This window comes from Accipiter gentilis, chromosome 26, assembly GCF_929443795.1.
Source record: "Accipiter gentilis chromosome 26, bAccGen1.1, whole genome shotgun sequence".
NCBI lineage: Eukaryota > Metazoa > Chordata > Aves > Accipitriformes > Accipitridae > Astur > Astur gentilis.
Window position 1 is genome coordinate 4,353,805 of NC_064905.1, and position 16,233 is coordinate 4,370,037.

Below are 16,233 nucleotides of genomic sequence, written 5' to 3' on the forward strand. Positions count from 1 at the left end.
AGTGTGCGCCAACAGACTAGCAGATGGAGTTACCTCACTGCCAAAGGGACAGGCGAGCCTCTAACTCCCAATACAACATTGATCATAAAGCAACTGTCCATTATATACTAAAACAATGTCTTTATCATATATTAACTTAAGTATGCAGATTATTGCAAGGGCTCTTTTTCATAAAGATCTAATGAGAATAAAATAACCAAGCTCTGTGTAGTTGTTTAGTTTGAGATTTTTTGTTTTCTTTAGACAGACCTCCAACAACTAGATCATCACATCAGCCTCCAGTACCACCCCAGCGACCTGGCTCATCTCCAGTACCAGCCCCATTTGGGGGCAGAGGTGCTTCTGTATGTTTCTTTCTTAATATTTCACTCATTTCCTTTGCCAATACCTTCTTAGAAGTCCAAGTGTAATGCCATTTTTATTCAGATAGTGTATGTAGAGGAAGAATTTCAGCCATCAAAATAGATTTGAACTCTGTTACAGGGTGGCCATTTTTTCATGGAACAATTAAATTTCATGGGACAAGTATATTAAATTATTTCACATTACTTGGCTGTTTCTTATACTGGGAATTTGTACCCAGTTGTGAATGCCTCTCCCATATAAATTATAGATTTGTAATAGATGCCTCTCTGTTTCTTTAGTGATATTTGTAAAAAGAAAAAAAGGCTAAGTCTTCCCAAGCTATAATTCTATCCATTGTCCAAATGAATTAAGATCACATAAAAATATAAGGGACTGTATAATGAGAACCTGGATGACCCGGGATTTTTTTCCTTTTTTTCGTACTGTGACTACTTCAAAACTGAAAGCTATTGTGCAGTTTACAACTGGCACTATAGGTTCACCGTATGCCAGAACAGATGTACATTAGACCTAGCCACGTACACAAGTAAAGGTAATTATTAGGATGTGATAGGGGGACTTCTGGTCTGATCCAGTGTCACAGTTCATATGTATAAAACACATAGGACTTTTAGGTGTCATGAGTTCTCAAGACTGCTGTCCCAAATTGCTGCTCTATTTTTTTTGGAATAAGAACAAACATTGCAAGGCATTTGTCTGGAGAAATCTAGGTTTAGAGGCAAACACCTTTTGCAGCTGCTGACAACAAAATGCTGTTTGACCCCAGCTCTCCCAGTAACAAAGAACAGTCCTTTCTCCCCCTGCCTCCATCAGCAATAGTCAGTAACACAGACTTAATACGTATTTCTCAACTTCAAATTCACATCCACTAATTTCAGTACCAGTTTTCAAAACTAACACCTCCTGCACTGAAGGGGAAAAGATACAACAGCATTGTTGAAGCTCCTCTTTCTTTCCTTTGACAATACTCATGCCCTCCCCAAAGATAACATCCCACTAGAGTATTCCTTGTGAGATGAAACAGATGGAGGCAATTCTGCATTTAACAAAAAACCATGTATGTAGTTCATTCTTCAGGAGTGTTAATGGCTCCTATCCTTCCTGCATTGAGCAGAGACCTATTTCTTGTGCTGTACCAGAGTCAGCAAAGGTGGGCAGATGTGGTGTGGTGGGGTTAATATACTAAAATTAAAACAGAAAGGTGAAGACACACTTTAACCACATGTAAAATATTTGTTTTAGCTGCCAGCTTTTCCTCCTCCACCAAGCAACAATGACTTGAATAGAGACAGAAATGTTAAGCCTTTGAAACGTAAGTACAGCTGGTTTCCTCTTTATAAAGCTTTTCCCGTGGGCTATATAGTGCTTCACTTTTGCCTGTATCTCCTCAGTTCCACTCTCTTCTACTATTCATACAGAAGCCTCACTTGTTATTCTAAGAAATAACACCAGTTCATGGCTATGCAAAATAAAGATATATTGACCTATACTAGCAAATTACCTTACACAGCTTTTGTGTTTAGCCCCAGCTCCTTCTATAGACAGAAGCACAAAACCCCCACTGGATCGCCCTGCTCCACCATTTGAAAGAGAAAGAGAAAGCCCAGTAACGGGTCAGTATTTGCTTATGCTCATATCAATGGGGTTTTTTAATTATTAAAAATTATCAGTTTGAATATCATTCATGTAAAAGAACAAGGCTCAGCCAAACGTACTTGTAATCCAATCACATACAAGGTGACCTGTTTATGAATAAATAATGTGAGCAGTATAAAGTAAGAGAAATTGTATCTAGAAAGTCACAAGCCTAGCTCAGGACTAGTTGAACAAAAAGACATGAGTTCCCTGTTCAATAAAGGGTTGATGTAATACTTAAGTGAATGAACAAGGAAATATTTAGTAAGTTAAATGAGGAGCTAACTTTTGCATACAAAGCTAATGAAACTCTGCATACACTACTATATGTAATTTGGTACCCAGACTTTAAAGAATGCTGAGAACTGAAAAACAGAAAAAAATGACATTGTTTCAGACCTGAAAACCATATTTTACAAAGAATCTAAAGAGACTACTCTATGATTTTTATTTATTATCTTAACACTTTTATCTGTTACATAATGGCATAGAAGTATCCAGTAATTCAAAGCTGAATCGTAGGAAATACGATTGTAAAACACGCCACTTAGAAAATTTAAAAATTTTCCTTTAATAAGAGATATTGCAATTTTGCCATCTCTTGCAAAGCCAAAACATCTCGGGAGGCTGAGTGCTTACATCTGCAAAATTCACTTTCAGTGATATTCAAAACTTGGTTTTTTCCATAATGTTTAATTAATTATCTTAACTTTCATTTTTTCTCAATGTAAGCTTTTACTATTTTCAGGGAGGAAGCCAGGCCTTCCTGAAAAGGTAAGGTCTTTTTTGTTTCATGCTTATTGCTATTTTTCACCTATTTTGATACCCTTACACAGTCTTTTAACTATTCCTCGTTGTTTTACAGCCTCTGACTTCGCAGCTAAGGTAAGAGTTTTGCCTCTGGAAATGAGAATCTCGATGCCAGTACTACCCAGTTACTTCTTACTAAGCAGATTTTTGCCTTTATTTCATCATCTTGCTCCTGCTTTAGATCCCTGGGGGAACAGCTAGCAATGATGCCAAAACCTCCTGTCCCACCAAGTGACAGATATGAAAGAGGCAATCCACCTCCTGTAAGGAAGCAAATCCCTGTAAAGTAAGTGTTCATTTCATTGAAATTTAATAAAGGATAAATTAAATTTAACAAAAATATGGATAAGCAACACAGGATAGTAAAATTTACTGCTACTGCATGGCAGCAGTGTCTGCAAATATCAAAGTTTTGCTTTATGAATATTCATGGCATGTGTTGTAAGCTACAGAAAATTGTGAATGCTGAAAAATCTCTCTCTCCAGTCATATCTGAAACAGCCATTATGCAGGGCATGACTCACTTCCAAGTTGCACCAAAAAATATATGATCCATGTCTTTTTCACCAGATCAAGTTCTTGCTCTAGGGAACATTCTTTCATGAGTTCTATTGCTATTATTTTTAGGATGTTAGAAAAAGAAAGCTTTACTTTCCTACCATTGATTTTACTGGCCTGCAAAACCCCTTAATTGCAAACAGCATTCTCTAGCGATCTAGATCTTTCTCTAGCATTTTCTAGATAACTTGTGGGCTGAACAGTGTGCCTGATCTTAAAACAAAATAAAACAGTGATTGAGATCTGCTAATCAGCCAGGATAATTTATCAGAGAAACAAAGACTGGAAGGCTTATCATGTGCTTCAGCAACGTTGCCAAGTACTATAAATGAGTTCAAGACTTGGAAATCTAATGTTATAATGTCTTAGATTATGGCTGAAAATTAGAATCTTAGATATTTTTGAGGAAAAAAGGGGTTTTGCATTCATTGGGTCTATAAAATTTACTATAAATTCATGTTTTAGTTGAAAATACAGCCTAATGCACACAAAGTGAATGAGTAACATTCCACCTATGATTCATGTTTTGTTTTCTCTGTTTCATTTCAGGCCGGGTTGGCCACCACACAAAAAAAATGGAGTAAGTATCATCTCAAAGCAAATATTTAAAGGTATAGGGACTAAAATAAAATAAATACCTGTATAAACTAATAATTCTGTAAAAGGTAAACTTGGGGGTTTTTATCAGTTATAATGAATACTCATGGATCTTTCATAGCACATAGTTTCTTTTAAAACAGTTCTTCTATGCCAAGGTCAGTTGATTCCCTGAGTACTTTTAGGTAACACAAAGAATAAGGCCAGAATTTTTTTTGTGACGTGGGAGAAGTGATTTTGCTTACACTAGGTTTTGGGCTTTTTTTCGGCTTAAGCTGACCTAAGGATTTCACTTTCATATAACTCTGAGATCCTACGCTTACTGAAGGAATGAGGAAAGTTTACATCTGCTGAGAGTTTCTGACTACTTTGGGTCAAGATCCATTATGGGGCATCTACCTCACAGCTTATTTGTAAACAATAGCAGCACCTTAGCACAAGAACTTTAAAAATTATTTGGAGTTGCATGAGGATAGAATCCCCAGCATTTTAGATGAAAGTGACAGTATAGAAATTACAGTCCTTGTATACTCAAAATTCACTAACTTCCAGGTTTTTGTTTTTTAAAATATTCCTAAGAATGGTGCTATGATATGTTGCTAATGTTTATTTTCTTTTGGCCCCCAGGAAGAAGAAGAGAGTAAGTATTTCAACAGTGATTTTTAAAGCTTAAAGTCTTTCTTTGTCTTAGTTCTAAAAAAAAAAAAAAAAAAAAAAAGAAAAGAAAAGATTGCAGAGTTGTTTCTTTAGAGCCATTTCAAAAAGTCAGGTGGTATCTTGACAGGTTGTAGAATGCTTGCAAAGTACCTCATGCAGATTTATATATCAAAGCCGCAAAACACAGGAAATCAATAGTTAATAGCTTCCTTCAGTCAGCCAGTTACAAAACAGCAGGATTTCTTATTTTGAAACACATTACATATTAGAGATTTGTGATCTGCACACAGCGTCAAGCAGCTAGGCACGTAAACCTGTTATCATCCCAGTTTTCAATAAAATGTTCAGTCAAATCCTGCTGGTACTAGTCTTCTGTGTAATGTTATTTACTCTAATGAACAGAAGCAGAACTTGTTTCATGTAATAACAGTATTTATAAATTACTTCAGAATCCTGGTTCCTAAAATTAAGTTGGTAAAGTGATGCCATAATAGAAGCAGAACATTTGGCCAAGTGTCTACAAATTATCACTGCCTTTAAGACTCCATAAAGAATAGGGCTATTTAAGCTGTGCAAAGCGCAGTTAATCTGTTCCCCTCTTACCAGTAGCTGAGGACACTGCAGAAAGAAAATATTTTATTTTATGCTGTTGTTTATGATGATATGGGAGAAATCCCACAAAGGAACAAAGTTCAAAAAGTTAGCCTCAAATCCACTATTTAGAAGCAACGTAACAGACAACACATGGTTATGTACCACCTTTAGCTCTATTGCAGTTAAGGTAGCTGAATTGTAGCTTATCCAAAAGAGAAGTTAGAAAATGTAAATGTTGCTCAAGGCTGCTCCAGTTTATTTTTAATTTTAATACTTAATTTTAAGTTCTCGTTTGACCATATGAGTTTACAATCTGTAACTAACATATCAAAGACTCTTTATAAAACAGTTTACTCCATTGCATTTATCTAATTAAACAGCAGTAATGTGACATTTCTTCACTCTACCTCCTTTAAGAATGTCTCACATACGTTTTAAGTTTCCTTCTCTTCCTCTCCACAGCTGCACCCCAAAGACCAGTGCCACAGCTATCTTTGCCCCCATACAGCTCCAATACATTCCCATCCAAATCTGTCAAGCCTCCACCTAGGCCAGGATCCAACAGCATGCCTGGTGCAGAAAGGTTTGTTTCACCCATTATCATGTCATTCCTTTTGAATCTCAATCCCTTTGCAATTTGGCAAATAACAGTATGTATGTGGCTACAGGGTTCTCAGGCAAACAGAAGGTAACTACCTGAAGTAGCCCATTATTTTTCAGGCCATCCCCTTGCCTCCACTACATGCTAATTTGTGTTGTTCCTGATTCAAGGAGAATACTTCATATAATTGAAGCTCTGTATTCAGTGAAGCAGATAGTGTACATCAGGCAACCAAGAAAAAAAATGCAAATGTCTCAGTTTTATGTCAAGGAAGTATTTTAGGGCCTACACAGTACAATGCTTCCATTCTTGAGACATCTCTCCCATTGCCTGCAGGATCCATAAGAATGACAAGCCCTTTTGGGAAGGGATCATCTTCTACAAAACTATGCAGGGTTTAGGTCAAAGTGGTCCTTCTTTAAAAGGATTCTGCACACTCTACGGGCCTAAGCGTGAGAGCTGTGACAACTAATTGTTTGAAAACTAAAAAACGCCACAACCTTAGTTGTCTAGAGTTCAATCTGAAAGAATTTCACCACCCTTTTACTAAATTTTACTCTAATGCTTAATAATTCCTATTTAAAATTGTGAACCTTGCTTCAACTATAATTTTTACTAGCTTCAACTTCCAAATATTAGATTGTTAAGTCTTCGTTTGCTAGATGGAAGAGCCCTTAAGTAAATTTTGACTTCTGATGTTGTGTGCAACAGACTGAGCCTTTGATGAGTTAGGGTGGGCTCCTTGAGTCTACGCCTGAAGTACATTTTCTGATCTCAATATTTTTTTAATGGCTCTGTGATGAATTCCTCCCATTTACCATCATCGTCTGGAACTGCTGACACCCCAGTAGAACAAATATTGCAGTAGCAATAGCAAGGTCATATGCAAATATGAACTATTCCTGTGATGAACACTTCTGCTTATATTCAAACAGCATTTCCAAATTTTGCTATAGCCAAGGCCCCCATTTGGCTGATTCCCTCTCATGAATCAAGTTGTGATAGGGTGTTTTGTTCTGCAAATGTAATTAACATATTAATCCCAGAGCTTTTTGTACAGTTCATTTAAGCAGAAAAGAAATATGAACTGTAAAGGAAAAGCATGTTGGCAGTTTGTTTCCAGTTAGGTGAATAAATAAAATAAAAATTTAAAAAAATTGAAGATTGGGACTCTTCATTTTAAGAAGTTTTGGATGTGGGTTCTGGGATCAAGCCATAAAAGGGAATTGTAGATTTTCTAACAAAAAGCATAAAAATGAACACAGGAGGGAAAGCTTAGGTACATGGAAGTGTTATGGTGCTGTGGGTATGAGCTCTGTGCCACTGTCAGCTCGTAGCTCACAAAATCACAGAACGGTTGAGGCTGGCAAGGACCTCTGGATGTCATCTGGTCCACCAACACCTCTGCTCAAGCAGGGTCACCTAGAGCAGGCTGCCCAGCACCATGTCTAGAGAGCTTTTGAGTATCTCTAAGAATGGAGACTCCACAATCTTTCTTGGCAACCTGCTCTAGTGCTCAGTTGCCATCACAGTAAAGAAGTGTTTCCTGATGTTCAGAAGGAACCTCCTGTGTTTCAGTTTGTGTCCACTGCCTCTGGTCTTGTCACTGGGCACTACTGAAAAGAGCCTGGCTCTCCCTTCAGGTATTTATATGCATTAATAAGATCTCTCCTGAGCCTTCTCTTTTCCAGGCTAAACAGTCTCAGCTCCCTCAGCCTTTGCTCATATGTGAGATGCTCCAGTCCCTTATCATGTTAATGGCCCTTCACTGGACTCCTTCCAGTAGCTCCACATCCATAGTTGCAATGTTAATGATGAGAAACTGCATTTTCATCAACAATGTTATAGAAGCCTCAAGAAAAATGACTATAAGTGGATCCCCCAACAGAAAGGATCATCTAGCAATCTTGCCTGTGCTTCCTGCTTTAGGGGAACAAAGTAGTCATTCCCTGTGAAAACCCAACAAGCTGAAGTAGTTTTCTGCACTGATCCTGATACAGAAGTCTTGGTGACCCATTACCGATTCCCTCTGCCTTATTCCCAGATACTGAGCTTCAAGTAAACTAATGGTGGATCTACCTACATAAAAAGAAGGAAAGAAAAACAAAAAGAAGGAAGAGAAGACTATCCTCATCCTGCATAGGTCTCAACAGAATCTCACATTGTGTAAAACAGGCATAAAGTCCAGATCAGTTATTCAGAGCACAGAAATGTATAGCAATGTTGTATTTATACTACTTTCTTTTTTTTTTTTTAAACAGTGCTAGAAACCTGTCTTCAAGTGGCTCACTACCACCACGCTTACATCTAGGTTTGTATCCTGTATTCCTGCGGGTTTTGTACAAAAAATTACTGAAGGTAGAAAGGTGGTTTCAGTGCAGTTAAAATATTTTTTTTTTCCTATGGATGTTTCTGGTTGGACTGCAAGAAACAAACTATCAAGTTCCTGAACGGCATCTTGTGTAACTTAGTCTGAATCCAAGATTTTTTTTCCCATAAAGTTGGGCTTACTGCCTAGTTAAACCATCGTCAAAACTTCATATAAGCATCTTTTTCAACATAGGTAACACTACTGAGAGCTGAGCAACACTACCTGCAAGTCACTGTGGTACGCTAATACTCTGGAAAAAGGGAGAAAACACTTCTTATGTGAAATATGCTGCATATTTATCTTATAATAATAAGTAAAAATAAAGGAAGCTTAGAAATCAATTGCTTTGCAAATGATTTTTTGCATATGGTAACAGCTGCCAATGTCTTACAGTGACTTTTTTAGTTTCTACGTGCTAAGAAGGAAAGGGATGCAAAGAGGCAATGTTACTTCTGTCTCTAAAGAAACTGGAGATGCTCTCAACTGAGTAACTGTGGTACAGAAGCTAAAAAGATGTAACCTGTATTTCAGGTTCATCTGATTTTAAGGAAACCTGAACTGCAAGAGTTCAGTTAAAGTCTCTGTGCACCAAGGATTAATTTATGTAAAGAACATGGTTCTCATATAGTAGCCTAAATCTGATTTCAAATCAATTCATAATGTCTCAGTATCAGAGTGATATAAATTTTTCATGCCTCATAAAATCAGGATTCTACACCCTGTATGGACTCCACAGAAGAAATTATTTTCCTGGTTTTAACAATTTTTCTACTGTTATATCTTTGAAGGCAACAACAGCAGATCTCCTTCAAGAGGCACAGCTGACATAAGACCTCCTTTGCCAGTTCCTAGCAGACAGACTGTTCACCAAACAAACATGGAGGAAGATGAGGTACAAAACATTACAAGTATTAACCGTAACTGCTAAACACAGCAAATTTTCTGATTTCAAGAGAACATTTTTCAAAGTTGTTTTTCTAGTTAGTAGTCACTGTCAGGATGTTAGTAGGTGCTTTCAGTTTCCTTTTCTGTGTCAAACTTTAGTACCTTATTTTGTCTTCACCAAGAAAAACATCAATAGTAAAAACCCAGTAGAACAAAATTAGAAAAATACTTGTTGGCTGGATTATTTGTTTTGCACAATTGCCTTCAACTAGCATTACATATTCAGTTCTCCTTCCACAAAACCTTGGTGAGTAAGGAATTCATGCCCTTTAATTGCACTTTTGTTTCACATTTCTTTAAATATGACGAGTTTAGAGCAAACCGCTACTGGTGAATAACACTGCTGGGCAACCATACATGGTATGTTCACAGGAAGTCTGCATTAGTGTCTCAGATGATAGTTAAAAAAGAAAAAATAAAAGAATTTTAAAAATGCCCAGAAAAATGAAGGCAAAGAATGCTAGTGTCCCAGGAAGACAAAAGAGAAAATATCACTTAAAATCTATCTTTTACTGAAAATATTTGGAAATATGTTTTTCGTAGCTTACTTGCAGACATATTATAGTTAGATCTGTAATATTTTCAAATTTATCATGTAATATTTTCAAATTTATCAAAGTGAGCAAATAATTTAAAAGTCATTTGGTGCCATTTACCGTACAGTAATACATACTAGTATGATCCCTGAAGCTCCTACCTTCAGAGATTTTGCACATAAACCCAAATATCTCTCACACTCAAGTTTCTCGCTACTTATATGTATGTTGTTAACATCACAAGCTAATTCACTGACAGCTGACTTTCACCTTTATCCTCTCTCACAAAAACCATAGGACTCACTAAATGATGAATGGTATGTTGCTTATGTTAGCCGGCCAGAAGCAGAAGCAGCTCTTCGAAAAATAAATAAGGTACTCTTTAAATCATTGGTGATTCTCACCATCTCCTAGCTAGATGTCCTTGCAGTCACATGGGAAGAGTGAAGGTAAATAACATGGTAAGGTTATAGCCCCAGTATAAATACTTCGAGTGAGGGATTCATCTTGTTTTAACTCACATATAGTCTAAACAAGCCATGAAGGCTGTTGTTTGTCCAAGAGAACAAATTGTGTGTCTCCAGAAAGCAGTTTCAATCTACCTCTCTTAGGAGGAGTGACTTGTTCTCTGGAAATAGTTCTTTGTCACCAGTGAGGAATTTGTTGCAAATTCCACGTTTCAGGTAGCTTGAATTAGATGAGATGATTCCCACCCTTTTCTAGGCCATATTTACCAGCAAAATGAAGTATGGATTCAAACAGATGAAACTCAGGCTTAATTGTGCATGTGGAGATAAACAAAATTGTATCCCATCATTGTGGGAAATCTGTTTACTCTATGATGCTTCACAGTGCGTGCAATGAGCTAAAGATGACATGTACAGCATTTCAATGACTCGTACTAAGGTCCAGCTTATGAGGTTACATTCAGTGCCTTTAAGAAAGGGTGTTTCAATGGAAGACTTGTTAAAACAGATCTGAAATGAAGAAAAGCAGAGAGAGAGTGCGAGACAATATCCCTGCCTTCAGCAAAATTACACAGACACTAACATTATTTTAGGCTGTCTGTAAACAGATCACATAGGAACCTTGACTGGCACTTACCAGAAATGAACTTCTCTTCTTGGTTAAAGTGATGTGAGGTTTGGCCTTTGATATTTTACTTCGTCCTTTAATGGAATCTCTCCCTCATGGAACACCATTCCTCCCTTCCTAAAAATCTGCATTTGTATCAGACAGGAAAGTTTTAAGTAGCAAATTGAAAGATAAAACATTTGAGAAATGACATAAACTCTTTAATAGGGCAGTTTCTCTTATCAGGAGGAATGAGATTTCAGAAAGAGAAAACACTTAAAAGCATGAGTGCTCTAGTTAAGGTTATTACGTGGATCAAACCCAGAAGTGATGTTTATTTGTCATCTTTCATTTTTTCATCTTTCAGGATGGAACATTCTTGGTAAGAGACAGCTCAAGAAAAACTGCTACTCATCCATATGTACTGATGGTGTTGTACAGAGATAAAGTCTATAACATCCAGATTCGTTACCAGGAGCAAAATCACATATACTTGTTAGGAACTGGCTTAAAAGGAAAAGAGGTACTATGTGTTTTTCACACTACTTCCCTTCATTTAAGGTATCTCCTGTCTCATTCCTAAGTGTCAGGCTGCTTAAACTGGCAGCTGTTTTATTCTAGTGGAATTCTGCTTATTTTCTTAGAGTTATTCCTGACAGAATATGTTACTGCTGGAAGTAAAATCAGATTCTCCTGTTTGCACTCAGGGAATGAAGGGATAGCCTTAGAATACAGCTATTAGAAATCCATATACCTGCTTAGGGAATGTTTGTTTAACACTAAGATACCTGATAAAGGAAATATACAGTTGACAGCAAATCCATATCTGCCAGCTTTACTGCTTTGCTCCCAGACTACTGGTTTACTTAACATCCAGCAGTACAGTGTGGGATTTACTGGCACTAGACAGACTGGTCAGCACATGTACTGCAGTTCTAACCGAACCAGAACTCTCTGAATTTATCAGTCAACTTTTTGAACTTTCAAGTGCAATCATCATGCCAAGCAAAATGACAACATCATGTATTAAACAGGCCAAGACTGCATAAATTAATTATACAACATTGCAGTAGGTTGTACACATATTAGATTAACAGCTATTGAGCTACAGATTATGGCAGGAATGAAAACAGCTGATCTGATAATATTTACTGATCTTTTAAGACTGCTAAATATTTAGAGTTTGAAAAAAACCCCACCTTTTGGTTTTACTAATTACTAATAATTCTGATATTTTTGCCATAGCCTTCTCATTTTTTCTATCCACAGGATTTTTCTTCTGTAGCAGATATCATTGACTATTTCCAAAGAACACCTCTTCTTCTGATTGATGGAAAAGACAGAGGTTCAAGAAACCAGTGCATGTTAAAATACGCTGCAGGACATATTTAAATGAGACCTTAATGAAGATCACATATAGTATTGAAGCCTACTGAAGTTTGTAAAATTCAGGATATTTCCTTTTTCAGCAAACTAAAATAATGAAGTAATTAAAAATCCTTTCAATTTTAAGGAAAAAGGACAATGTTATTTTTAAATTATGCCTTAAATGCAGTACTCTAGAAATCTGATTTTCCTACATTGTGTTTAATACTGTCCACTAATCATAAAGTATGTAAGAATTTTTTATCTTCCAACATATGTGTGTCTTCTTGAAATTATTTCCATGCCAAGTTAGAGGACCCAGAAATCAATACCAATACAAGTCTCTACTTTCATAGGAGGAAAAAATAAAGTAAGCTATTTTTCAGATCAGAACTGCCCCAGAAGTTATGTTATTTAAAGTGATAGAGAGTAGACCCAAACTTTGTCAAAGTTGAGGAATAGACAAAAGACAATAAAGGCCCAATTTTTTCTTATAATTCACTTACCAATAAATCTAACTGTGGCCACTTTTATGAAAAGACTGGGACTCTGACCTGGACCCTAAAGACACCCAGGTTTCAGCAACACCAAAAAAGCCCCCAGCTCTGGATATGCAGCTGCCTGTCAAGATCTGTGTCTGTGTTACTCAGTTATGAAACTGTCCTTGTTCACAGTTTTCTAGAAAAATAAAATATCTACAAACATCATGTTCTCTCTGCCATACTACCAATGATTCACTGATGGCATGTCTTAGCCCACAAACTGGAATCATGTATCCCCTAGGATCCTCTAACCTCATACAGAAACAAGTTTTTTCTCTCTTAACACAAACATCTCTTTAACTGTACCTTTCTGACTCTTAATTAAGCAACTACCTTTTTATAGGAGACGCATCAACAAGATTATCATCATGTGATTCTTAATTGGCAGAACACACCCAAATCTCTTAGAAAGCAGACAGACACAATCAGGCTAAATTTAGTTCCTCTTATACAACTGCTTTCTGTTTTTACTGTATTTTTTCAAGAAAAACAGTGACATTCTCAATTCTAAAATGTAAGTTGCAACTGAGAACCACTGAAGCATACTATATCAAGAGTTTTTCCCCCTCCTTTGTTAAGTGGGATTTATCCAACTCTTTGCCTCAGTTTTCTAGTAACCTTTGCTTTCTGACAAGACCTTGGTTTGATAATTATGTTAGACTTTGTCACACTTTTTCTTCTTTAAAGGCATTTGTGTGTATATCACTTGAAACACTTGAACCAAAATTGAAGGCAGAAAAATATCTTCCATGTAATCTGTATAGCTTCTCAGATAAGATAATCAGATTCATAAACAGTTTTACTTTTAATATATATGTTTTGTAAATGTTATCTTCCTTTCTAATATATTTAGATAGGAGCTGGAATTCAAAGTTATCAAATTTCATTTTCATGCAACTATGAGTCAAAAAAAAAGATGAAAAATAAAATTTAAAAAAATCATCAGCTGACAAAACCTGTTTCTAGCCAATATTTTTTAAAAGCTCATTACTAATCTTGTGAAAGATAAGTCAGTTATAATGTATGTTTTTTTAAAAAATGCTAAAATTAAGAACAACATCCCCCGTATTACCACTGATTCTGTGAGCTGGAGGTTGTAATTCTATTCCATTGCAGTGCCTTGAAAAGTCCGACAACCCAGAAATACCTCCAAAGGAATTGTGTTTTATTTGTTTTAAATCACCTCATTAATGAAAGAAAAATAAAATGTAACCCAGCATAACAAATTATAACACCGCATATTTTTTTCAGCAGAGTAAGTCTTGATTTGATTATTCAGGTAAATACAATTTGTATATGCATAAAACCACACCTCAACATTCAAACATGTCCACAAGTAAAGTATGATTAATTGTAATGAACTACACGAAAATACTGACTACTCAAATTTTGGGCCAAGAACATTTCAGCATAGGGTATTTAGACCACTAACTCTCTTTCTTTGGTAGCTAGGTGCATTAGAAAGTCACTACAGAAACTAGAATGAAAGTACTTCCGGTTTTCCAGAAGTAACCTGCCCCCTTCCTCAGCAACGTTTTTAAAATGAGGAAGGCAGATCAAATGGCAAGTTGCAGTTCCTCCTTTACTGACCATTTCTTATCCCATTTTCCAGAGCACAACTGAGATAAGAGAACAATGACTTGACAAAACTTTTGTTACTGTTCCAATATGTCTTTGTTTAAAAGGAGACAACAACATGTGAAAAACTTCATGCCCACTTTCCTGACCCTTCTAGTTAATCATGTCAGTCTTTCCAGTCCTAGTGGTCTTATTTTGGGAAATTTGGGTTAAAAAAACCCTCTCAAAATCAATAACCTACTTATAGCATTCTTCCACTCCACATTTTCAGTTTAAAATAAAAATAGCCTAACTGCAGGAAACCATACTATCATTTTACAGTTCAAACTGAAACAGTATTAATAGAAGACGCATGAAAATGGATGTTACTTTTCTGTCAAACTCCAAGTTTTTTCTTCAGCTTCTCTTAAATCTTTGCTCTTCATAGGATGGTTGAAATTCAAAATAAGGTCACAAAGCAGTAGCTGGCTTTCCACTGAAAAACAAAGGTCAGTGTATCATCACCATGGTATTTATTGAATGGCAGTGAATGGAAATTTATACACAGCACTTTTTGAAGTTTTCATCTATCAAGTCTTTCAAAAATTTGAAGGTTTGCCTTATTTTGTTTACTTCAAGATGGTTAAATGAAGTTTGGTATTAGCATACTGGTAATATTTCTTTTAGGAGACTATTACTGTTCCTGCAAAGGAATTACTTTGGCTACCTAACAGATTTTTTCCATGGTTAGCTAACATGATTCCATTTCTATGTAACTACTGTTTCATTAATTTTTCAAAACAATAGAGCTACTGTATTGTTTCATTAGATTGAAAAACAGTTGTATGACATAGAAAACCAAGCCATTCACAACCGCACACTATTTAAAACAATGCCTTAAACAGCTTCTTGTTTAGCTGGATGATGAACTCAGAATTACCATTTAGTTTCTTCAGCTCATTGGACATTTTGTCAACATTTTTAATTGCAGCTTCAAGGTTAAACTGCTGATCAGCAGCAGTATTTTTGAATGCCTGTATAAAATAGAAACAAAACATATCTGACAGTGTACACATGATTTATAAACTCAGTAATCCAGCTGATCATAACCCTTATGACATTTTTTCTTTGATTTTCTAAAATAAAACTTTAAGTAAAAGTTACCCCCTTCTATAATTAACCACTTAGATATGGCAAATTGAAACTACTGAAGGTAACTACTAGGCACTTAGGCTTTATTTTTGTTTTCTATTCCTTTTTTTTTTTTTTTACAAACACCTGCAATGAAATTAATAATATCTAAAATTTTGTCTCCTTACCAGTAATTTTTTCATTTTTGTTTTCGACCTTACTTTTTCTATAGAACCTAAATGAAAAGTAATCGTCATGTAATATTCAGTCAACCACAAGATGGAGCTATTGTGACATTAACGTGCATAAAAATTTAACGACACTATTAGCACTGAATATTAATGAATCTGCTAATACCTGCCCAGGAAAATTTATGTCTGTATAGGTAATTATTTTATAATCAACATCTTTTTGCTTACTTTGGAGATCATATTCCCTCCCTTTAACATTTAATTAGAAAAAAAAATCAAAATCTGGAGACAAGACTAGAAACCTTTTGAAATTAAGTATAATTTGAATTTTTAAATTTATACTACACTCCTTTTTTAGTTTTTTTTTTCCTTTGGAAAAATATTAAAGAAAAGTGCACATATCATGTTTTCTGTCCTAGTTATAAGGCCTCTATCATTCAGAAATGGTAAAAATGAAATCTGGAAAAACTCTGGGTGATTCATAAATAATGCTCACTAGGTAGAACACCTCAGCACACTGAGAAATATGACAAAAAACCTGAACATACTTTTAACATAGATTCTTTGTCCAAGTCTCTCTTCTCTTCAGACAGTGGCTTTGCCTTGAGGTCATCAGCCAGGGCCAAAGATCCTGAAAGGACAAACTCCAAATTATGATGGAGTAATAGATACAGAAAAAAAGATGTATATATCTCATCTCAAA

At 35.8% G+C, this 16,233-nt stretch overlaps 1 protein-coding gene across 3 annotated transcripts in view; it reads left to right on the forward strand.

Annotated features, from left to right (window-relative positions):
- Nucleotides 1–12,816, forward strand: part of LCP2 (lymphocyte cytosolic protein 2) — a 33,004-nt gene extending 20,188 nt beyond the window's left edge. For 2 of the 3 annotated variants that reach the window (XM_049829413.1, XM_049829415.1), the window contains 14 exons: nucleotides 244–344; nucleotides 1,609–1,678; nucleotides 1,890–1,979; nucleotides 2,750–2,775; nucleotides 2,867–2,886; nucleotides 2,993–3,097; nucleotides 3,919–3,949; nucleotides 4,594–4,606; nucleotides 5,680–5,800; nucleotides 8,080–8,129; nucleotides 8,978–9,081; nucleotides 9,968–10,045; nucleotides 11,112–11,267; nucleotides 12,014–12,816. In XM_049829413.1, the coding sequence (XP_049685370.1) occupies nucleotides 244–344; nucleotides 1,609–1,678; nucleotides 1,890–1,979; nucleotides 2,750–2,775; nucleotides 2,867–2,886; nucleotides 2,993–3,097; nucleotides 3,919–3,949; nucleotides 4,594–4,606; nucleotides 5,680–5,800; nucleotides 8,080–8,129; nucleotides 8,978–9,081; nucleotides 9,968–10,045; nucleotides 11,112–11,267; nucleotides 12,014–12,136 (1,088 nt within the window). In that variant the 3' untranslated portion in view covers nucleotides 12,137–12,816. The remainder of the gene's footprint in view (nucleotides 1–243; nucleotides 345–1,608; nucleotides 1,679–1,889; nucleotides 1,980–2,749; nucleotides 2,776–2,866; nucleotides 2,887–2,992; nucleotides 3,098–3,918; nucleotides 3,950–4,593; nucleotides 4,607–5,679; nucleotides 5,801–8,079; nucleotides 8,130–8,977; nucleotides 9,082–9,967; nucleotides 10,046–11,111; nucleotides 11,268–12,013) is intronic. The other variant, XM_049829414.1, reaches the window with a different exon arrangement.
- Nucleotides 12,817–16,233: the final 3,417 nt, after the last annotated feature.